Source organism: Sesamum indicum, linkage group LG6 (assembly GCF_000512975.1).
Source record: "Sesamum indicum cultivar Zhongzhi No. 13 linkage group LG6, S_indicum_v1.0, whole genome shotgun sequence".
NCBI classification, from domain to species: domain Eukaryota; kingdom Viridiplantae; phylum Streptophyta; class Magnoliopsida; order Lamiales; family Pedaliaceae; genus Sesamum; species Sesamum indicum.
Window position 1 is genome coordinate 8,169,880 of NC_026150.1, and position 22,665 is coordinate 8,192,544.

At 35.2% G+C, this 22,665-nt stretch overlaps 3 protein-coding genes across 4 annotated transcripts in view; 1 reads left to right on the plus strand and 2 right to left on the minus strand.

Moving 5' to 3' along the window:
* Positions 967-11,053, plus strand: LOC105164071 (beta-adaptin-like protein B). The gene is made up of 15 exons (XM_011082627.2): positions 967-1,119; positions 1,597-1,794; positions 2,652-2,765; positions 2,880-3,130; positions 3,655-3,790; positions 3,966-4,145; positions 4,259-4,351; positions 4,447-4,658; positions 4,756-4,819; positions 4,921-5,100; positions 7,886-7,978; positions 8,985-9,382; positions 9,498-9,687; positions 9,765-9,968; positions 10,502-11,053. The coding sequence occupies exons 1-15, from the start codon at positions 1,033-1,035 to the stop codon at positions 10,802-10,804; spliced, it is 2,703 nt and encodes a 900-aa protein (XP_011080929.1). The 5' UTR covers positions 967-1,032; the 3' UTR covers positions 10,805-11,053.
* Positions 12,531-16,861, minus strand: LOC105164072 (probable E3 ubiquitin-protein ligase RHB1A). Its single transcript, XM_011082628.2, has 5 exons — positions 16,738-16,861; positions 15,012-15,144; positions 13,554-13,989; positions 13,344-13,453; positions 12,531-13,240 (listed from the first exon to the last, which is right to left on the minus strand). Exons 2-5 carry the CDS (start codon positions 15,078-15,080, stop codon positions 13,208-13,210), a joined length of 648 nt encoding a protein of 215 aa, XP_011080930.1. The 5' UTR covers positions 15,081-15,144; positions 16,738-16,861; the 3' UTR covers positions 12,531-13,207.
* The window catches only part of LOC105164073, a 4,295-nt gene continuing 1,057 nt past the window's right edge, over positions 19,428-22,665 (minus strand). For both annotated transcript variants that reach the window (XM_011082631.2, XM_020694273.1), the window contains 6 exons: positions 21,790-22,363; positions 20,775-20,922; positions 20,512-20,651; positions 20,017-20,079; positions 19,857-19,925; positions 19,428-19,755 (listed from right to left, as the gene is read on the minus strand). In XM_011082631.2, coding sequence (XP_011080933.1) covers positions 19,681-19,755; positions 19,857-19,925; positions 20,017-20,079; positions 20,512-20,651; positions 20,775-20,922; positions 21,790-21,981 — 687 coding nt within the window. In that variant the 5' untranslated portion in view covers positions 21,982-22,363 and the 3' untranslated portion in view covers positions 19,428-19,680. The remainder of the gene's footprint in view (positions 19,756-19,856; positions 19,926-20,016; positions 20,080-20,511; positions 20,652-20,774; positions 20,923-21,789; positions 22,364-22,665) is intronic.

Genomic DNA, 22,665 nt, shown 5'->3' on the forward strand with positions numbered 1-22,665 from the left:
ACCATTTAATAGGCTACATAATAATTTTTCATTTGAGGAGATATTTATAATTTTCAAACAACGTGGAGTATTTGTAATTATAACAAATTTTAAAGAAAGTATTTATATTTTGCCGTAGTAAATAATGGATCAAACTTTTTTATCCATAAACAAAGCAAACAATCTTTGTATAATCATATTTTATATTTAATTTGAATTTATCTTAATACTCACTTATCCAATACAAAGAAAAAGTAAACAAGCCTAATATTTTATAGTCCACCGTTGATTTTTATACCTAGGATATAATTTAGTGAAAATAAAAGGAAAAAAAAAATAGCAAATTTTCATTATTATTCTTGAATATTATTTTTTTTAAATTGGTATTGACTTAGAATAAATTATTGAAAATCCTAAATTAAAACTCAAAATGAACTTCTTGTAATATCTACTTTTCAGAGGTCGATTGTAAATATAATACACATCAAAACAATAATAATTAATTATAAATAAGGGTAAATTATAAAAAAAAGTCAACATAATTAGACTCATATTATTTAAAGAATTATAAATAATTTTAAAATTTGAAAAAATTATATATTTTTTAAATGAAAGTTAGAAATTGTCCATTTCGCCTTGTTGTATTTTTTAATTTTTAAAAAAATATAAAAAAAAATGAACAACATGGGCTCAAAATTTATAAAAAGAATTATCCACTCTGTCCATAATATTTTTTCAAAAAATAATAAAATCATCATCTATAGTATACAAAAGTATTTTGATCAGTTCATCATAAAAATTGAATAAAAAACCTAACAGAGACTGATGTATAAGATGACGGTTAATAATTTTTAAATAATAAAAAATAATGTGTAATTATACCAAATCTCAAATAATTTTTTTAATTTATCATGATAAATAATAGTAAATTATTGTTTGAATAGCTCTATATGCAGCCCGGTTCAAGATCAACCGGTCCACTCCACCATTTTCTTCAATTCCAGTCTTCCCCTTGGGCCTCTCTTGGCATTTGCACAGCTCTGCGCAGGAGAGATGAGTGGGCACGACTCCAAGTATTTCTCCACCACCAAGAAGGGTGAAATTCCTGAGCTCAAAGAAGAGCTCAATTCACAGTACAAGGTCTCATTCTCCATCTTGCCGCTCCGCGGTTCAATTTTTTTAATTGCGATTCGATCAATTGACTGGACGTTTAATGCCTTGTGAATTTTCTTATCTAATGCTTTATGTGTTATATGCCTGTTCCCGGATTCATGATATTTTTTATCGCAATTTCTTTGTTCATTTGGTGTGGATTGAGCGGTTAGATCTAGTGTTTTGGTGGTATAATTTGCGAAATTGTATTGGTTTGGATGTCCATTGTTGTCACTGATTGGTTTGCTAATAATGCGACGTGATTTATTTTTGTTAAATTGTGAAGTAGAATTGTTGAACCTCTGAAGCGATTGAACACTGTATATCATGCTTTGTTAATGGCATGTGTGCTTTTCTTTCTTCTATGTTTCTCCATTTATCCGGAGTGTAAGTATTTGATTGTTTTTTACCCTTTATGGAATGGAGATTTATATGTTTTTGTGGATTAATTTTATCTGGTTGCAGGATAAGAGAAAAGATGCAGTTAAGAAGGTCATTGCTGCAATGACGGTGGGGAAGGACGTATCTTCACTCTTTACAGATGTTGTGAATTGTATGCAAACAGAAAATTTGGAGCTCAAGAAGCTTGTGTATTTATATCTCATCAACTACGCAAAGAGCCAGCCTGATCTTGCTATACTCGCAGTGAATACATTCGTAAAGGTAAAATATCAAACTTCAGTTGTCAACAGTTGTATCTGTGATGACATTTTGAGTATTGGAATTAGCAAGTATCTGAAAAGTCAAAACATCAGTGCCTGAGTTGGTTTTTGAGATGCGATATTCTTGCAGGTTATGGTCAACAAAGTGCAATTAGTGGTGGTTTTTTACAGTTTTCATGCACTGGGTGCTTCTTCTATGTAAAATAGTCCATGTTGCTTGGAGTTCAACAACTATATAGAAAGGAAAAGGGGGAGCTTTTAAGTTCTTTTACAAAAACTTATTCCTACTCCAAAAATTGGAGGAAATGTGGCTACTTCTTCCTTTCTTGACGACTTCTACACTGGTCCATTAGATGTTATTGTGATTCTGCCAATGTATTAAAGAATCAATTCTTGATTCTTAATAAAGCTTCCATCAAGTTGAACATGGAAATGTGGACCTGCAGAGGTTTTGAGCAGTCTCTCCTCCTTGACACCAACCTTTGTTGAGCCTTCAGTAACATAATGTTCATAGTAGAACTTTTGCGCTAAGTTAAGACTAGTGGTTGCATGGCTGAAGGAGTGTGAGATTCTATTGAGTTAAGTGGACTGGTGCAATAATATAAAGTAGGATGTTTTCTCTACAATCAAATTCGGCACACACCTTAAAAATTTCTCAGAATTTTTTGTTTTGTGGAAGTGTGATGATAGGGCATGGCTGTTTTATGAATTATTCGGGATAAATGATATTTTAACTCACTGTCTCTAGTAATACCTTTAGTTCACTGTCTCTAGTAATATTTTAAGAAAAAGTTATTTTGATCAATGACAAAAAGTCACTACTCAGAGAGTAATTTCATGTGTAATCTTCTTTTCCAGGATTCCCAGGATCCAAATCCTTTGATACGCGCTTTGGCTGTGAGGACGATGGGATGCATTCGTGTTGATAAGATAACAGAGTATTTATGTGACCCATTGCAGCGTTGCCTCAAGGTGACTTTATGAACCGATCATCTGCCATATGTTTGCTGTTTTTTCTGCTTGTATTTTGGTTTGTTTAGAATGACCACTGTGCTGGATTAATTCTTGTCTTTTCCTCTTTGTCAGGATGATGACCCATATGTTCGCAAGACGGCAGCTATATGTGTTGCTAAACTATATGACATTAATGCAGAGTTGGTAGAGGATAGAGGCTTCCTAGATGCTCTCAAGGATTTAATATCTGACAACAACCCAATGGTTGTTGCAAATGCTGTTGCGGCTCTTGCGGAGATCCAAGAGAGCACTAGCAGAGCCATCTTTGAGATCACCAGTCATACACTTACAAAGCTTCTTACTGCTCTAAATGAATGCACCGAGTATGAACGCAAAAATTAGCTTGTCCAATAGTTAGACATAAACCCATAGCCATAGAACCCACCTCGCACCCATGCCATGATATTTGTGAATGTTTACATTTATGGTGTTATAAGATGATGATCATTTAATGTGGAATCCTTAATCAACCATCGGTGGAAATAGGAGGTCCAAAGAACTGCCATACATTCTCTTCATTGTGTGAGAATCTGATCCAATTCCCTTGTTTGTTTTTTTTTCAAATAATATGATAAATATTCTAATTTCTTGTCTTGCATTGCAAAAGCGAATTGGTGACATTGAGACAAGTCATAAGCTTTAGGTCTTTGGATTATCCATTTTTACATGGAAGTTTGTGTTTCAATGGCTAATGAAGCTGCATCAGCCAAGGCCTCCTTACATTTCTATATTTGATATTGTATGCCTGTCAATGTTCATCTTACCTATGATATCTGAAACAGTTTGCATTTTGGCTAATTCATCTCATTAGATTTTTACTTGTGATTTGCTTCATTACCAACTTTAGGTGGGGTCAAGTTTTCATTTTGGATGCTCTTTCCAAGTATAAAGCAGCTGATGCTCGTGAAGCTGAAAATATAGTGGAACGAGTTACTCCTCGATTACAACATGCAAATTGTGCAGTTGTGCTCTCTGCTGTAAAGGTCATAGTCCTCTCCCTCTATATTTTCTTTTTCCCAAAATGGTTACCTTGTTCTTTTCATAGCATGTTATCTGCTTTTTTCTTTCTCTCTTCTGTTTAGAATTTCAGCCAGTTGTTTAACTGTAGCATATTGCTTAAGCATTAGTCTTAATGGACATTTTGGGATGATATTCCAGATGATCCTCTTGCAAATGGAACTGATTACCAGCACCGATGTAGTCCGGAACCTTTGCAAGAAGATGGCCCCTCCTCTTGTGACATTACTCTCAGCAGAACCAGAGATTCAGTATGTTGCTTTACGCAACATAAACCTAATTGTGCAAAAGCGGCCTACTATACTTGCCCATGAAATCAAGGTAGTTTAATGTAGTGTGGCCTCCTGCACACAAAAGTTGTGTTGCTTTTCCTGGAGTTGGTAATTTCAACGTAGAGGTGAAACTCATAAATTATTGCCGTGTTTTCTCTTAAGGTGTTTTTCTGCAAGTACAACGATCCAATTTATGTGAAGATGGAAAAGTTAGAAATCATGATAAAGCTTGCTTCTGACAGAAATATCGACCAAGTAAGTTGATTTTTGTCAGAGTAGATTGCATTACTTTGTTTTGTGTTAAATATACTTTGTTCAATCATAATAATGCCAATAATATACACTTGCAGGTTTTATTGGAGTTCAAAGAATATGCTACAGAAGTAGATGTAGATTTTGTCCGGAAAGCTGTTCGTGCTATTGGGCGATGTGCTATCAAGTTAGAGAGAGCAGCTGAACGGTGTATTAGTGTCTTGCTTGAGTTGATAAAGATCAAAGTAAACTATGTTGTTCAAGAAGCTATTATTGTGATTAAGGATATATTTAGGAGATACCCGAACACGTATGCCTTTGCTTTTATCTTTTTACTATTTTGTAACTGATGTTATGTGGTCATAATTCTTGTCATCTCCAACGTAACAATTTCCATTTCTCTTCAGCTATGAGTCCATAATTGCCACACTTTGTGAGAGCTTAGACACCTTGGACGAGCCAGAGGCAAAGGTGCTTCAAAGGACATAGACTCTTTGCTTTCTCTTTCTATATGCCTTTGTTCAAGAGGTTATCATTTTGAGATTGTTGTCCTTATACATGTTTCTTTACAGGCTTCAATGATTTGGATTATTGGTGAATATGCTGAAAGAATTGATAACGCTGACGAGCTTTTGGAAAGCTTTTTGGAAACATTCCCGGAGGAACCTTCCCAGGTCCAATTGCAGCTGCTGACTGCAACAGTTAAACTTTTTCTTAAGAAACCAACCGAAGGGCCACAACAGATGATCCAGGTATGCTTTGAAGCCTCCCATGCATCTTATGCATGATCCTCAAATGGTCAGTCTAGCCCCTGCCTGATCCACCTAGTTTTGAGTATGATTTTATTTCTTCATGCTCTTGTATTGACAAGGTATATCCTTTGAGAGGATGCGGCAGATGATTTAAATTTGGATGTCAAATTAAAGAATTAAGGTCCTAAATAAAAGGGAAAAATTAATATTGGTGAAAGGAAAGGTGTTCACAATGAATTTAGTTTCCTAAAGTTTCCTATTATCAGTTTAAGATTGTAGGGATGAGGGTAGTTCCAGGTCAAACCCAGACATGCCATCTTGGGGTCTGCTTGAAGACCATAAGTGGGTCTTATGTTTTGGTGGTTTGGACCGACCGTCCCCCACCCATTTATTGTCATCCACCCATGTGGTACACACACACATACATATATTCATAGGTTGATTAATGGATATTTTTTTATGTGATATCTGAGTTAAGTAGGTCATTTATCATCCCAAAGAGAACCAAATGGAACCCATCCCATCGATGGATTATAAATATCATAGTCCTTATAAGCGATAATAATCTAAGCAATACCACTCAAAAATTGAGGATGTTGGATCATTGAATATTCATCTTGACAAGAAATTATAGACATGATAAAATATGCATCACAAGCACTAAGGGCTATATAGCTCAGTTGGTAGAGCACCTCGTTTACACGCGCGCCAATGTTTTTCAGGGGAATCCATCATACACTTAAAAAAAAAATGGATCTTATTGGGAAATCGATGTCTTACTCCATAAGAGGGAACAATAGCCTGACAAATGGTTCGGTCCGGTTTGGGTGCCCATTTAGGTACCAAACAGACTCCATCATTGATTTGAGATATTGATAAGGTGAATACCAGTACATTCAATGCTAGGCATAATGAGTATAAGGTCCTCAAAAAATCTCTTTTCGTCCTATGAACTTTAAGGTGTATGAAGTTTCATATTTGATTTTTTAAGCCGAACACGATAGAGACTTCATTTAACTTAAAACGATCTAGGCCAGAGGCAGACCTACGTCAAGATAACCCGACCTTTGAAACACTTTGGTAGTGCTCCTGGATCAGAATCCCAAATAATGAATCAGAGCACATGGAGCCGTATTGTTCCGATAGATAACTCTTCTATAGAGTTCATTAATATCCGAGCTCATTAATTTACCCCCATCTATTTGAATGAACGGTCTTAACTCAGGAGGAAGAACTGGTAATAGACACAAAACCATCCATTCTGGTTCTATATTTGTTCGAAAATTCCATGCGTCTAACCAAAAAATCCTTTCTTCTTCCAAACTTTCGATCTTCCCATTCATTCCCTGTGGTACCTTCTTCCCCTAATTCTTTCCATTCTACCAACGAATTATCTAGAATAATGCGTAAATCGAGATCGGCTAATTGTTCTCGAATAGCACCTGCACCAGTAGAGATTTCTCGATTGCGAAATGTATCGAAGCCCTGGGTAGTAAAAAAAAGTGGGATGCTGTATTTCCAAGATTGGATTTCATATTCGAATAAACCTCGTAATCGCAAGAAAGTGGGTTTTTTCGTTATGGGCCTAGCAAAAGAAAAATTGGGATAGGATCCTATAGGATCTCCCTCCTTCAAAATCGGACGTGAAAGTTTCCTTTCATCTGGCTCAAGTAGGTAAACCAACCAAAGAAAGGAGTTCTCGCTTTCAAATTCTAGTTCTAGAAAACCCCAAAACAAAAAGATCTACTCTTTACTCAAGTTCCTAGTGAAGACCGAGCAAGATTTCATTGATTGCGCCTTCTTTCTATTTATTATTATTATTTAGATTTTCTTAATTCATTATTCAATTACGACATAAATGAAATGTGAAATTCTTGAGTAGTCTACTTCCCTTCGAACGATGAATACCTTAATTCTTAAATATTATGAAATAATTCAAGTGAAAATTAAAAAACGGAGTACCTTGGAATTCATAAGGGATTTACTTGTCTATGTATTGTTCCATTCGATCTGTTAGGTCCCGACTTCACCTCGACGGTTATGCCACGATGCCCTTAAAGCCTATACGCGATGGATAGACTCCTGTAACCATGACATATTTGCTTGCTTGAACATAATTTCTTTCCAAAAGAAAGTAAATGGTTAATTCCACAAAACAAAAAAATATTTTTTACTTTTTACGAGGTACAACTCTACATTTTAGTTATTTGTTCCAAAACCGACCATAGATCAATTCCTAAGTCGGAAAAAAATACATATATTGATTACCCATGTATAAAACGTAAATATAGTACTTTCATAAATTAAATAAGAATGTGAAATTTTAAATATATTATTTTGAGAACAAGTTTTATACTCAGTAATACGTAAAAGTAAAAGATCGTCTGAAATCTTAGTTTAGTGAGTTAATTCATTAGGTAATAATATTATTTTCTCTTAATTAAAATTGGTGATGTTTTTCTTAGGAGAATACATTTTGAATACTTGTAGGATTAAAGAACGGTCTAGTGAGTTGCATCTTTCTGTGTCTCTTTCCATGATGGCCGGGCCTGCCAGTTCTTTGGTCTCTAGCAAGTTTCGCCTTGGGTTTTGACAAATCCAACCTGTTGCCATCCTTATTAAGACTCAGGGCACTTTAGCAACTTTTAAAATGTTATTTTGAGTCATGGGTGCTTGAGAATTTTTAAGTTTTCAGTACTTCCTCTCATGAGTTTCGAGTTGGGAATTTTATTGGTGATTTGATACATTTTCAGAATTTGACTAACTCTATAATTCTTTTAAATAGGTTGTTTTGAATAATGCAACTGTTGAGACTGACAATCCAGATCTGAGAGATCGTGCATACATATATTGGCGACTCCTATCAACTGATCCTGAGGTATGGATGTAGTCCACAATAGTTTGTACTTTGTTAACTGCTGCTTTGTTGCTTCATGAAATTCCATTTCCTCATACAATTTCGGTGTTAAAAAGTTACATCTAATTGTTATGGGTAAATTAAGAGGTTTGGCATAATTAAGAATATTCCTTATTATTTGGGAAATTACAAATACCCCCTCAAATTGAGAATAATTATGTCACCCATAGACAGCAAGTTGAAAATTACTACTTTACCCATACTGAACTTTTTGGCTAAAGAAAACGTTTGAGAAAATATAAAAAAATTTGAGGATGGGTAAAGTTAAATAGCCCTAGTCCATAAAAATATTTTATAAAATTCTAAAAAAAATATAAATGCATAAACCAAATGACATTTTGGTTAGTTCACCCAAAAAATTGGATGGAAACCTAATAGATGCTAACGCATGCTGTTAGATGGAAGTTAAAATTAGGGATATTTGTAACTTAATATTTACATTTATACTGAACCTCAAGGAAGGTAGTTGTAATTTACCCAATTGTTGTTGCACAGTACCTTTGCCAAGAAAAAGGAAAACAGAAAAGTTAAAAAACCAAGTCCTGAGGTTTAAAAGGTGAAGGAGGTTGAGTTGAGACGCCTGCATTGTGTAACCTAATTATGATATTCTGCTCGGTTCTATGTTTAGCTTATTTTACTTCTTCTCCATGCATTTCAATTGCATTGCCTGTCAACTGTACCACTCCACTTCGGATGAATGGGAGTAATCCTTATATTGTTTGTTCACTTTACTGGAACACTGAAGTGCCCTGACTAAGACGGGGAGTTTCTAGTTCAAAAGTCAAATATAACTTGATTTATCCATGTTTGACTTGCTTAAAATGAGCCCCGGTGGTCAACTTTGGAGCTTACAACTCTCATCATGCTGTCAGTGTCTTTAGGAATGGGATACAACATTTATAGGGATAAATAAGTGTTTATATGTCTACCAATGCCTTTGTAACTAATGAATTCTCTTATCTTTCAGGCAGCAAAGGATGTTGTTTTAGCGGAAAAGCCTGTAATCAGTGATGATTCAAATCAGCTTGACCCTTCTCTCTTAGATGAGCTTCTTGCCAACATTGCTACATTGTCCTCTGTCTATCACAAGCCCCCTGATGTGTTTATAACACGCGTGAAGACCTTGCAGAGAACTGAGGAAGAGTATTATCCTGATGGCGAAGGAGGGAATTCGGAATCACCTTATCATGCAACTAATACTGCTGCATCATCACCAGCCACCACAAGTAATGCACAGCATCCTGCTGGAAAGCAACCAGCTGCCGCGCCTGCAGCTCCTGCACCCGTTCCCGATTTACTTGACCTTGGTATGGACAATAACAACAGTGCCATTGTATCTGTCGATCAGCCTGCAAGCCCTGCTGGGTATGTGCACTGGACTTCAATTGCAGTTTAGCTGCTATTTAATATGTTATGTTTAGGTTCTTGTTTTTATATGCTTAATAGGAGATGATTCATAAAATTGTACCGTTGATTGCAGACCTCCTTTGCCAGTTCTATTACCAGGGTCTACTGGTCAAGGTCTACAAATCAGTGCTCAGCTGATAAGAAAAGATGGCCAGATATTTTACAGCATGTACTTTGAGAACTATACACAGATTCCACTTGATGGGTTTATGATCCAGTTCAACAAGAACACGTTTGGTCTTGCCGCTGGTGGACCGCTCCAGGTAAATATTTATTGTAATCATGTATGCTATTGCAGTTTTTGTCTTTTGTTTCTGAGCTGATATCTCATATCATTCAGATACCCCAATTGCAACCTGGGACATCCACTAGCACTCTTCTGCCTATGGTTTTGTTCCAGAATATATCTCCTGGTCCACCAAGTACACTTCTGCAGGTTGCTGTGAAAAACAGTCAGCAACCTGTGTGGTATTTCAATGACAAAATTTCATTGCTTGTATTCTTTTCCGAGGACGGAAGAATGGAGCGATCAACATTCCTTGAGGTATGAAATTTACTGAATCTCCTGGTGTAATGCTCCCTGGGCTAATAAGTGGTAAAAGATTAAATAATTTTAGTTTACAAGCTTTCTATTTTTCTTAGAAGTCTGAAAACATAAGTGAGCAGTAAATTCATTCTGTATATCCTAGTCTGGTATTCAGTAATGCTTGCCACATTCATAAGACTTCGGTTACGCTGCACCTTGCCGCATACATAAGACTTCGGTTACGGTGCACCTTGCCACATTCATAAGACTTCGGTTACGGGTGCACCTTGCCACATTCTTTTAGGCAAAAACATTTATTAACCCTTGAAATACGCTTGGCTGCTGGAGACTCGTAATTCACTGGGTGCCTTGTGCATCACAAGCCCAAGCATAATGGGGCAGATTCTTAGTCCATTTTCATTTAGAGATGTTCAATCTCACTCAAACTCTTTGCGACCATGAGGGTGTTTTGACATATTGATTTTTCTGTTAAATAAGTCATCCAGCAATTACTTCTGGAAATTGATCATTTGTACCTTTCAATTATGCAGACATGGAAATCTCTACCTGATTCAAATGAGATTTCTAAGGACTTTCCAGCAATAGTAGTGAACAGTGTTGAAGCGACCTTGGACCGGTTGGCTGCATCCAACATGTTCTTCATTGCCAAACGCAAACACATAAACCAAGAGGTACTGTATCTCTCAGCCAAGATTCCTCGGGGAATCCCTTTCTTAATTGAACTTACCGCAGCAATTGGTGTCCCTGGCCTCAAATGTGCTGTAAAATCTCCAAGTACCGACTTGGCCCCACTTTTCTTCGAAGCCATTGAGACTCTCCTCAAGAGTTACTAAGCTTGTTCTTGCTTTGCGCCTGATCCTCAGCTGGTCTACCCTGGTTTTTTCTTCTGGATATAGGTTTTGTGATATTGTTGAATCTTTGGACAAGATTTTGGAGTTCTTTATTATTTGTTATTATTTAGTTTAATTTCACATCTGTCAAGACAGCTATCAGCCTATTTTTGTGGGCATATAGTGTAGGCTCTTGTAAAAATGATTTTGCTTGCTACCACTTTATATGATCATTTTCAATATTTGCCCTATTTTCAGTTTATGTTGAAGAAAATGAGCAGTTTCACTCGCATCTTCACTCTCTTCTTAGCGTCAGGAAGTGTTGTTAATACTAGTAATCGGGTACAGTCATCCACTGAGCAAAAACATTAGAAATTAGCATTTATCTATATGGTGTTATAATAATATATTTATGAAAAAAAAAGTTTATTGGAGAAATCAGCGTACTTTTTAAAATTATTATCTAACTTTATATATTAATGGTGAATGAGAATCAAGGAGAAACTAATAAAATTTATCGAAGTTTATCTAACTTTTTAAAATTTCACAAGATTTGAAACCATAAAAAAAATAAAAATATCTGGATGATTATAGGCAAGATGTTAGTTATTAAATTAAGTAGGGATAATTACACTTCCCTCCTACGAGGTTTGTATAATTACGTATAGATTCCTCATAATTTGAAAAATTATATCTAGCACTCCTGAGATTTACTTCCATCTAACAAATAAATCTCTTCGTTTGTCGAAATTTATTGAATTTGCTGATTAATAAAAAAATCGAGAAAAAGAAATCTATATTTACTATGGATTAATTTATTACTGATTTATTATAGATTAAATCTTTTTATAATCAAATTACCCTTGTACGTCTTTACGCGTTAATGTATGTGAGGAGATATATCTACATCGTTATAAGGACTGTCTAGTTGGAAAAAATTTGTTTAACCTACAATAAATCAGTAATAAGTCAATAGATGGTAAAATATCCATTTTTATTCTTTTTTTTTTGTTAATATCAGCAAATAAATAAATTTTGACTAACGAATGAACTTATTTGTTCTATGAAAGCAAATCTCAAAAGTGTTACATGTAATTGTTTAAATCATACAAAATTTACACATAATTACACTAAATTTCAGGAGAAAAGTAGGTAATTATCTCAATTAAATATTTAGTAACTTTCACTATAAAATAACATACAATAGGAATATTACTTTCATGTAGATTAAAAGGAGCAATCTAGTATATCCATATTAAAACGAACCAAAAGGCGCTTAGTGAAACAAACGTCGTTCCCACATCAGTACTTTACTGTGGCAACATAATTTCTCAAAACATAGGACCTAATGGCCAAAGCTATATAAGTTACAGGAAGTTCATCCAGTCACCACAAACAGAAATTTTGTTACAGAAGTTCTTCCAGTCGCTACAAACAGGAAGTTCTTACAGGAAGGTTAAGCAATACACGACTGGTATATTTCCAATAAGAAGACGTATAAGCAAAGATGTTTTCATTTTAATTACTAAAAACTGAATGAGAACATAAAAAAACAGAAACAGCGCAAGGATTTTAATGCTCAACAGCATGACAATGAAGAGCTAAAATGAAGTTATAAAGCGTGCAAAAGCGCAGTTATGTTGCTCCAGAGTAAGTCTAAATGAAAAAAACAGAGAAGTTGACAGAAACAATCAACCAGGAGAGGGGCCAAGCAGGCAGAGAACAAAAGGAAAGCAACAGGAAATCGGTATATCAACCAATACTATTACATATTGGAATTCCCAATTTATTTACTTTCTGTACAAATTTATGCACTCAAAATAAATCTTGAGACTCGAATTACTACACAAAAGCTGAACAAAACCTTTACCACAAGCTCCTGCTGATTTGGAACAACATGTAACCTAAAATTCAACCAACGGCGGGATACAAATTAAACAAATCGGAGGGCTTGGAAAAACTGTGAAATGGGAAGGCAACAAAACTAGGCTGGAACTTGGAAGAGGATAATTAAACCACTGAAGCAGTAATGGTGCTTGCTGGAAGTAGAGGAAATCTATTTCTTTTTGTTTGAAATTTTTTTTTGCTTCATTGCACACCCACTTCGATGCCCCACCCAGATATCCATCTTGTTGCTTCCTTGATTTATACACAGGAAAAAGAAAGAAAAAAAACCTATGCAGTATGAACTATTTGCCAAAAAATGTTCAAATTTTTCTTCAGACCCTTTTCTTTTTCTTTTCTGAATCTTCAAATTTTTCACGAATTCAAAGTAAATAAATAACAGAAATCTCAATAGACAAAATGAGCAAACTATAACTAATGCTGTGACTGCAGCTGGGGACACTACCGCCTGAGCAGGTTCCTTACTTAACCTCATTGAATTTAATTCCAGTGTTTCAGCAGCTACTCCCCTATAGCAGGACTGAAAACCATTTCCTGCATTCAAGAAAACAATTAGATTATTTTAGTGCTTCCGAGGTAACAAACCAGGTTTGGAAACCGATTTAGATAATCACAAAATTTACAGCAATGGGTAAACCTGATCACACACAGGACAGGTATCACTTCTTTCCATCCATTCAAGAATACAAGCAAGGTGAAAATGGTGGTCGCATTTTGTGATGATTTTTGGGTTCTCAGAATCATATTCTGCACAGGGAGGACAGAAGTGAAGATCAATATGTCAACATCAAATACACCAGAGATTAGTAGCCAGTTAATATAAGAAGGTGGCAGATTTTTATTGCACCTTCAAGACAAGTGGGACAGACATCCTCCTCATCTTGCAGTGGTGGAACCACAGGATCGATGGATCTTTTAAATTCGCCAGACTTTTCATCCGCTGCTTCTTTTGATGCTGCCAGCTCAATATTTATTTCGGCTGTTTCGTCAGAATCCAAGTTCTTTACCTTTGCCTCCAAGGTGCTGCCAGAGTTTGGGCCTTCAACAGACTCGGTGCTGGTTGTTTGCAAAACCACTTCGGTTTTATTTCCAATGCTTTCCCGGTTTCCTGATGGCGTAGGTGGGCGTCCTGCATATGTTTCATAAGGTATAGGTGCAGGAGGAGGCCGATAGGTGTCTGGGACTGAAGTATCTAGATTGGTATCAACCAAAAGCCCAGCAGAAAGAGCAGACACCGTTGCATGGTGAGAAGATAAAGGTTGACGTTCTTCTGACACTGGATACTAGAACCACATCACCATAATAGAAAATCAGGTTATGTCCCCGAAAAAGATTAGCAGTAGTACCAGAAAATATATGTACTGTTGTGAAGACAAGGGGAAGGAATCTAGTACTGTACCTATTCTAATCTTACTCTCATAATTCTAAGGAAACAAAAGCAGTGAACTCCAAAGAAATAGCATTGCTGGTTTTCCTCACTTTACTATCACTTAGCAAAGGTGGCCAATCATCACTACATGAGGTAGTGGCTAAAGAGAACCTAGACTAGCTTTAGTCTATACTATTGCAACAACTCTAGAAATGGCTGCAAGATTTGCTGTGGAACTGGGTAAGCAACCAATAGCTTATCAGAAATCACACCAAATTTTGCCAGCAAAGGTAAGTTGGTAACAGACCACGAACCAGACTACCATGCAAAACCCCAATGTCCTAGGAATTCCGAAAACCTTGAGTAGAATATACACTTCAATAGCACATCCTAAATACTATGAATTCCATGGGTGCTTATCTCCTTCAAGTGCAAAACGGCCCGGTCATTCTCTTTTGAATTTAATCATATTCTATGCATATGTCAACTCTATTCTCAATATAGAGGCAGCTGCGACATATAGAGGCATGGAATAAATTAAATTGAATTCCTCATATACAGACAGAACTGGAATGGTATTCTGTTCAGTCACTAAAGTTCCTGAAACCCTTCACAGACCAATAGGCAATGTTAATTTCAGTCAGAGATGAGGATAGCTAGATTTATTCTAGAACTTTTCTCAATAAGATTAGTAGTCTAACAGAAGCTAAAGAACTGTTTTTCCATCAAAATGTTGATTATATCTATCAAATCACGCAGGTTAAAATCTGGTAATGACCACATGTTGGAATTAACCTGATTCCAGGTGAGACAACATAGTACTAGATCAATAAGCGCAAGAAGAGTAAGAAATGACATTTGATCCTTCAAGTATAAACTGGAATTAGATTTAACTAACTGAAAATCACAACTGATGGGGCAAGAGATATCACTCACATGTAAGAATCGCGGTGACCTATTAAGTTCAGTGCTCTTAGAGGCACAGCAACAACAACAGCCTCCCATCTCTATTTAATTATATTTTTTATCCACCTCCAGCCAACTGTGATTTTGCTCATTGTTCTCTTCTCTAAACAAAGAAGATAAGACCATAAAGTAGTAACTATAAGCAATTCACCTTCAAAGCTCTAACCAGATCACACATACTCTATGGTAACTGCTAACAGTTATACAGCCATCAACCTCTTCAGAAAATACAATTCTGCCAGATGCAATCACATAAGTGCAAGTTTTTCAGAAGAAATTAACAAGAAACAAGAACAGTTTGGCAATAAGAATTTGAAAACCACATCAATTACACAAACTAAAAAGCCAAAAATAATGAAAGTTTTTGGCAAATTAATACGAGCAGTTCAACTTAAACAGCATGCAGATGAACAGGCTTTAGGTAGAAGAATATATGGCAAAAGGAATTATCCAGGACATCCAAATGTCAGTTTGCTACATAGCCATGGAAAATTTTCCATAAACTATATCTGAGGGACTGAATTGGATAACAGACAACACCCGTTCATTTAAATTTTGATCAATCTACTGTAATATAACTTCACAAGAGAAAAAAGAAGTATAGAGTGGTTAAGCACATTCAATATAGGACAAGGAACCCGTTTTTGTTTTTTTTTTGTTTTTACCTGATGCATCTATGTTTCAATTGTAATTTTTGTGATTTGGTTCTATTATGATTTTCTTCTATGATTTAATTAGAAATTAAATGTTACTTCAATCCCTTATAAGCACCAACACAGACTAACGGACGAAGTTAACTATCTTTTTTATTGAAACCCAATGCAATATCAGACCCCTTGTGGGGTCATAATTTCATGTCACAGTGCTGAGTGAGGAGGAGCGTGAACCCCACTCCATCCCATTTCATCACTTTTTCCATTATGTTACAGCTACTAATAATCAGCCCAATCCCAATGATCATACTCCTTTCACCAATTCTCGAATAACAAAAAACATCTTCACGTTAAACTTATTAGCCCCGCAGAGAGACCAGTCCCACCAGCTTGTGAAGTGTGTTCTACATACACATGATCAACATCATTCCAATTTGCGAAAATTGCAAAAGAGATTGTCTATCGAATTAAATGAATACACAAGCACAACCATATCAATGAAAGAAACTACAATGCTGGATTGGTCAAATCGATCTAAATACAGCATAAAATATTCCCCAGTATCAATTCAATAAAATCCGCAAAAACACAGCTGCACAATCTTCAGTTAAACTACAGCAAAAAATCACTAATAACCGAGAAAGAGGGATTAACTCCCAAAACTCCCTAATTTAACAGTGTATCAGTAAAATAAAGGGGGAAAAAACCACACATAAGAAAAAATATTCAAGGCAACCACAGCAGTTCTCTCAATGAAATTCCCAAAAGCCGCCATACATAGACAGAATTATCCACGGATTTAATCACAACGAGCACATTCAATAAATCTTCGAAGCTACAATCAGCTGTACACACTCAGCATAAACAATCAAAGTCAAGAGCAGAAAAGCTAATCAAACAAATTCAATCCGTCAATCAAACTTAACACAAGCAGTTTTGCTCAGCATAAGCCAGTATTCAGACGTTTAGCCCGCCCCGCAGAAACTTATACAGTAGCATACATACACCCACAAAGTTACACGTATAGGCGTGCGTATCTATACCTCTTCGTTGAAATTGATTAACAGAGACCGCTCTGTGTTTGTGTACGAGAGAGAGAGAGAGAGAGACTTTTACTGAAAGGAGAGCGACCTGGAAAGTTGCAAAAATGTGAGAATAATATTTTACATGATACCAAATAGTATTATTAATAATATATTTTTCAAAGATAACTCCAATTACTGTACAGGACTTGTTTGGTTCCCAATATTACTGGATTATCTTCTTCCCTAAAGCAAGTGGAATACATTTAGAATTCTAACTTCAAATAAATTTTATCCAATCAAAATAATGATAAAGTAAGTGCGATATACTTAAAATTCTAGTCCAAATCATATGACAGAATCAAAATAATCATATAGTAAGTGCGATATATTTGTCATGTGATTGGTCACTATTCCAAAACTGTACACTAATCACACTGTAAATATATTACACTTATCATATAATTAGTTCAGATCCGACAAAACCTAATTTGAGTTTCAGTAACGACAAATCACTTCAATCTAATAGTTTAACGGATGAGTAATATGCAAGTATTTGTATAAACGACTTATAATCTCGTCTGGTAGGAGATTAGTGGTGATTGGAATCGAAATTATCAAAAAAAGAATTATCATACTTTTTGTATAATACATTTTTTCCTAATATTTTCAGGAAAATGGGCCAAAATTCAAATTCTATTCGCAAAGGATAAAATGTAATAATGACATTTTTCAAAAGTATGTATAGGCTTTCGAAATACTCTTTTTTTTCCTATGTAACTTTAATTAAAAAAAATGATAATAGACTTAAATAAGTTTTTCCAAACAACCCTTATAAATCTATAGTAAAAATGAAGGAATAATAACACCGCTTTATCCTGAAATTTGGAGTAATTACACGTAAATTCATCTGATTTGATAATTCTAAGAGACAGATCCCTCCATTAGTAAAAATATACAATTAGATTCACTGATATTAACAAAAAAAGATAAATTGGATGAAAATCCACATTCACCCCTGATTGACTTATTACTAATATTTTGCAAATTAAACAAATATTTTGCAGATTAAATAAATATTTTTTTTCTAACCAAATTACCCTACACATATGTTGCCCCCTTTGTAAGAGTGGTTAATCAGAAAAAATTATTTAACTTGCAATGAGTTTTAACTCGGGATAAATATGAATTCTTATTCAATTTTTCTACTAATATCACAAATTTAATAAATTTTAATTAATAGATAAATATATTTAATAAATAAAAACAAACATTAAGGTACTATAAATAATAAAAAAAAATTATATATAATTACATCAAATTAAAAAAAAAAAAAAAAACGAGGCAGCTATCCTAAAAACAACATTAAAAGATGAAATATTAGGTTGGTGTAGAAGTAAATAGCAGATGCGGGAATATTTTGTACATCAGCAGTACATGTCTTCATGATTGGCAGTCTTAATAAAATAATGGTTGTGTGTTACGCAAGAGCATGAGGAATGGTGGACTCGCGCGGAATGCACGGCCAGGAGTAGAAGAATTTCGGGATCAGAATATGAGTGCGCCATCGCCATCACGCTGCCACCGAGTGGGTGGCTGGCCTTCTAACAACCAAACTCTGTTGGCCCCTCCACTATTGGGGCAATTTTTGGTATCGATTTTTATTGTTATCACTTATCCATACTAATTAAAATAAAAAGGGACCACCTTCGTTCACAAACAACAATAAATGACACTGTCCTACTAATTTTTAGTGATTTTAAAAATATCAAAAATTAATAAGATAATTAACTTAATTAATTTCAAAAGTTTTAATAAGTTGATTTTCTTTTTATTGATTTATATATTTTACTCTTATTTATAATACATTTTAAAATCCAAAAGATATCAATTAAAAAAAGAAAAATCATTGCTCGTTCCTCACCCAAATTTGCATACCTTAAATATTTGTACCAATATAAGTACTAATTTATTTTGAATGGTGTATGTCATATTTTATCCGTCAATGTACTATTATGTTTGTCCTTTCACTCTCGCTTATATTCATTACTTGCTCTATTTTAAATTCTGTATTAATTTTTGTTATTAAAACACATATCGTATCTATCTGATTATATGCACACAAATATTTCATGCTATGACGATGGCTAGTTTTTTAAATTTTCAGAAGAGAAGTACGGATTTTTGTTTTTTTTTCAAATCTTCTTATGAATTCAAAATGTAATTAGATAAGTTGATGTGATTGTACCTTTTACTTATTATTAATAACGTCACGTAAACATATATTTTACTACTGAAAAATTTGATTAGTTGTATGTTTATGTTCTAGGGTCAAGGGGGTGTTATATTAATACATTACTAAAATTATATATTATTATTTTACAAAAAATTAAAATTTTTAAAAATTATAATATTTTTGTATTTGTGTCAAATTGTGCTTTTGTACATGTGACTTGCGTTTATTGATTTGGTCTTTGAATTCTATTTGAGGCTGGGTCCAATAAAATTTTGGAAAGATGGCGAAAAATCTGAAGTACGGTCAACCAGGGAACAGGTAATTATTATCCGAATAGGATTTGATTAATATCTAAATCAATTATATGATAAATATATTATGTTTAATATTAATTGATGTACAATAAAAAAAAATAACCAATCACAAATGTGTCGCACCTGACATATATGAGTAAAAATTTTCTGCAGATACAATATACAGATGAAAATAGAGGAGCTGAGAGCCATAATATTAATTGGCTGAATGAGTCATAATATAAGGTTAGGAGTTCAGTTCAGATCATGGATTAACACTCACACAAACACAGACGCAGCCAGGGTCTCTACATTAACAGTTCGATAATTAGAGGTGAACTAACTAGCGTTAGGGTGCATTAAGGGTACCTACTACATACATTATATATTACAGGAAGTGAGCCAATCTAACTCTCTGTACTCAGTCTCAAAGTCTCAATCTTTGCCGACTGATCGCAGTCTCTTGGCCGCGCGAATGAATTCCACGATCGCTTGTACCTCGTCTACTTTCTGTAGTACCAAAATGACTGGGAGTTAGATACATTCTCCATTATAAATAGATTGAAGCAGTTTGAAAAGGCTTGGGGTGGGTTGAGTTCAAGAGAGTAGACCTGTGCAGAAAAATGTTGCTGGACGGCGTTAACCAGTTGTTCCTTTGTAGGGTTAGGACAAATATTTGCCTGCATATGTGTTTGAGAAGCATGAATTCAGCAAACAATCAGAATTTGACGGCAAATAGAAGGAAAGAAGGATGATAAAAGAAACACCCACAAGATGGAAGCTTCGCCAATATCTCCACAATGATCCAGTGCCAAGCTTTGCCAAGTTCACTCTCTGCAAAAGAAGCATACAAAAGTCACCAACTAAACGGTAAAATTTCCATCATAGAAATGGATACCAATGAGCTGTGGGTAACAAATTTGAAGTGTCAAAAGCAATAAAATTGAGAAACAAACAAAAGCGAAATAAGTTGCAGAAGGCACTGGGTGGGAGTTGTCTGATAGATTGATAAAAAACCTAGCCAAGAACATTAGATCAAGTATTCGACTCATTACAACAATTTAAGTATCAGAAAACTTAGTTATGATACCACTATTTACATAAAAGAAGAGAGAGCAACTGCATGCTGAAGTGTTCAAATGAAGATATTTCATAAAGATGAGGATCTAAACAAGCATCATCACAAAAGCACTGAGACATGGATGCCGGTTATGTTAATCTACTCCGTCAGCGGATAAAATTGTCATCTTCTCTCATTGTGCTTACCAATTGTGTTGCATGAGATTTGGACTGAAATTCTCTGCAGCTGCTACGATTCATTGACTTTGTGGATGCTGCAGATGGAAACCATGGCCTAGCATACCGAACTCTTGGCTTGCTTATCTTGCCAAAGTGAAATCCAGAAGCTGTTGAAAGAGAAGTATAAAATACTTTAAAAGAAAAAAGCTAAACATTATTGCTCATTGAAGGCAACCAAAAACTGAATGGAGCATACTAGGGATATTGCAGGAGCAAAAGCTATAACTTACAGAAGCGACGGTGCTCCTTGTCACCAGTATCAGAGCCACTGCTAGAATCATCAAAGTCATACTCATCATCTTCTTCATTTCCAGTAGGAGGTTCTAATACACTTAAAGCGTTCCTTTGAAGCTTGACCTCAACGCCATTCTTCAATACCTGTCCATTATATCACAGACATTTAGCAAAAAAGACACTGGAAAGTTCTGGGAGGAAAGAGGAAGAAACAGGAGAAAATAAATTTAACAATAAAAGTAGAAAACCTATGATGAGAAGAAGATAGCTCGAGAAAAGTGGCTTAAACTTTCTTCAGAAGCACATTCACTAAACAACAAAGTGAATCAAAGAGAAACCCCTAAGTATTTGGTTCAATAATTTCAGCTACATATTGCATTTCGAAGTTTTAAGTCATTTCCAATTCTAGCTCTTGTTTACTACTCCTTGTATCAAGAAAAACAAGTGAGTTTTTAATCCCGCTCTGGATATAGAAATTTCTCGAATAATTTTAGCCAGTTAGACAAGAAGACAATGATCTGAAGAGATTCTCTAGTCACCAGTTTCTATGCTTCCCTAATTTGTTAACATAAGGACTTTAATATTGATAAAAAGTTGCTTCAAAAGAGAATCTCTGTTCAGTCTAACCTTTAAATTAGCTTTACTCTCCAAGACCATTACACAAGAGATTCTACTTGCATAGAAAACTATAAATAAATCCTTTTACCTTAGAAGAAATACAGTTAATTGAACCCTGAAGTACAGAATCATATCAACCATAGAATCTCTGTCAAGCAAACAATTAAATGTACCCAACAACTCAAGGTAATCTTTGTATACAAAACAATTTACTATTAATCACTGTGGAATATTGCTTTTCCTAAGATTCCACCTGGGACATCAGAAAAGATTAAATTGTTAATCCCAGAAAAGTCAAAGGAACAGGACAATTTGAACACCTGATGTTAGTTCAAAACTGATCCAAGTATTAAAAGGAACTAAATAAACAAGATTAAGATGAGGATGATATACCAGCCAATGCCAACCACCAAGCCCAACAGCCTTCTTGACGACACCTTGCAACCCCACCAAAACACTCTTTGTTCTGTTATTGCCAGTCACAATAACCTTTGTATGCCTTGGGAGAACAGATAGCTCTTCATCGCCGCTTTCCTCACGGAAAGGTGATAAAACCCGTGACGGGCATGATTCAGTCTCCAACATCTCACTATTGGACAGGCCTAATTAGCAGCAACTAGCAAGTGTACCACCAATTCTTTTCCTTCCAGATCAATTACACCCAAAACCCTACATCTATGTGAACCCTCTATCCCTTGTACCCAGAATTTTAATCCAAGTTTTGTAGGAAGTCAGTTGAGTTCAAACTGATGCAAAGCTACATTTCAGCCCCACACTGCACAAGAAAACCAATTTTTCGTATTGGCACGCCCCCTTTTTTTGGGTATTCTCCCAACAAGAATTTCTTGATTTAATTAATCTTCAGAGTAGGACACGGATTGAACATTGCCCCTTTCTGTACTAGCTTAGCCAGCAAACTTCTTCACTGCAAGCAGAAACTTCAAGCTCCGGTCTCAGAAACAAATTCCTGAGAGTGACAGGGAAAATTCTAAGGGTGAGTCATGAAGACATACACAGCCTTCGAGCTATTATATCTGAGCTTTGAATCTGCAAGTTGCATTTTAGCTAGACAAGAAATTTGGAATTGTTTATAGGTTCGACATGTACGGGTTGTGTGAATTTTAAATGTAGTGCATTGAATTTCCTACAATCACGGGCTGAGTTTGATTGCAATAAATGATAGTAAAATTAAAAAGTAATCTCTCTCTCTCACACACAACACACACACACAGCGAGACACTAAACAACCCCCCCCCCCCCACCACAACC

Coding starts and splice junctions, on each gene's coding strand:
- LOC105164071 (XM_011082627.2), top strand. CDS start 1,033: ATGAGTGGGCACGACTCCAAGTATTTCTCCACCACCAAGAAGGGTGAA. Junction 4,352..4,446: donor CTGACAGAAATATCGACCAA/GTAAGTTGATTT, acceptor ATACACTTGCAG/GTTTTATTGGAGTTCAAAGA. Junction 4,820..4,920: donor TGGACGAGCCAGAGGCAAAG/GTGCTTCAAAGG, acceptor GTTTCTTTACAG/GCTTCAATGATTTGGATTAT.
- LOC105164072 (XM_011082628.2), bottom strand. CDS start 15,080: ATGGGAGGCTGTTGTTGTTGCTGTGCCTCTAAGAGCACTGAACTTAAT. Junction 13,990..15,011: donor GGTCACCGCGATTCTTACAT/GTGAGTGATATC, acceptor ATGTGGTTCTAG/TATCCAGTGTCAGAAGAACG. Junction 13,454..13,553: donor CTGTCCCACTTGTCTTGAAG/GTGCAATAAAAA, acceptor CTCCCTGTGCAG/AATATGATTCTGAGAACCCA.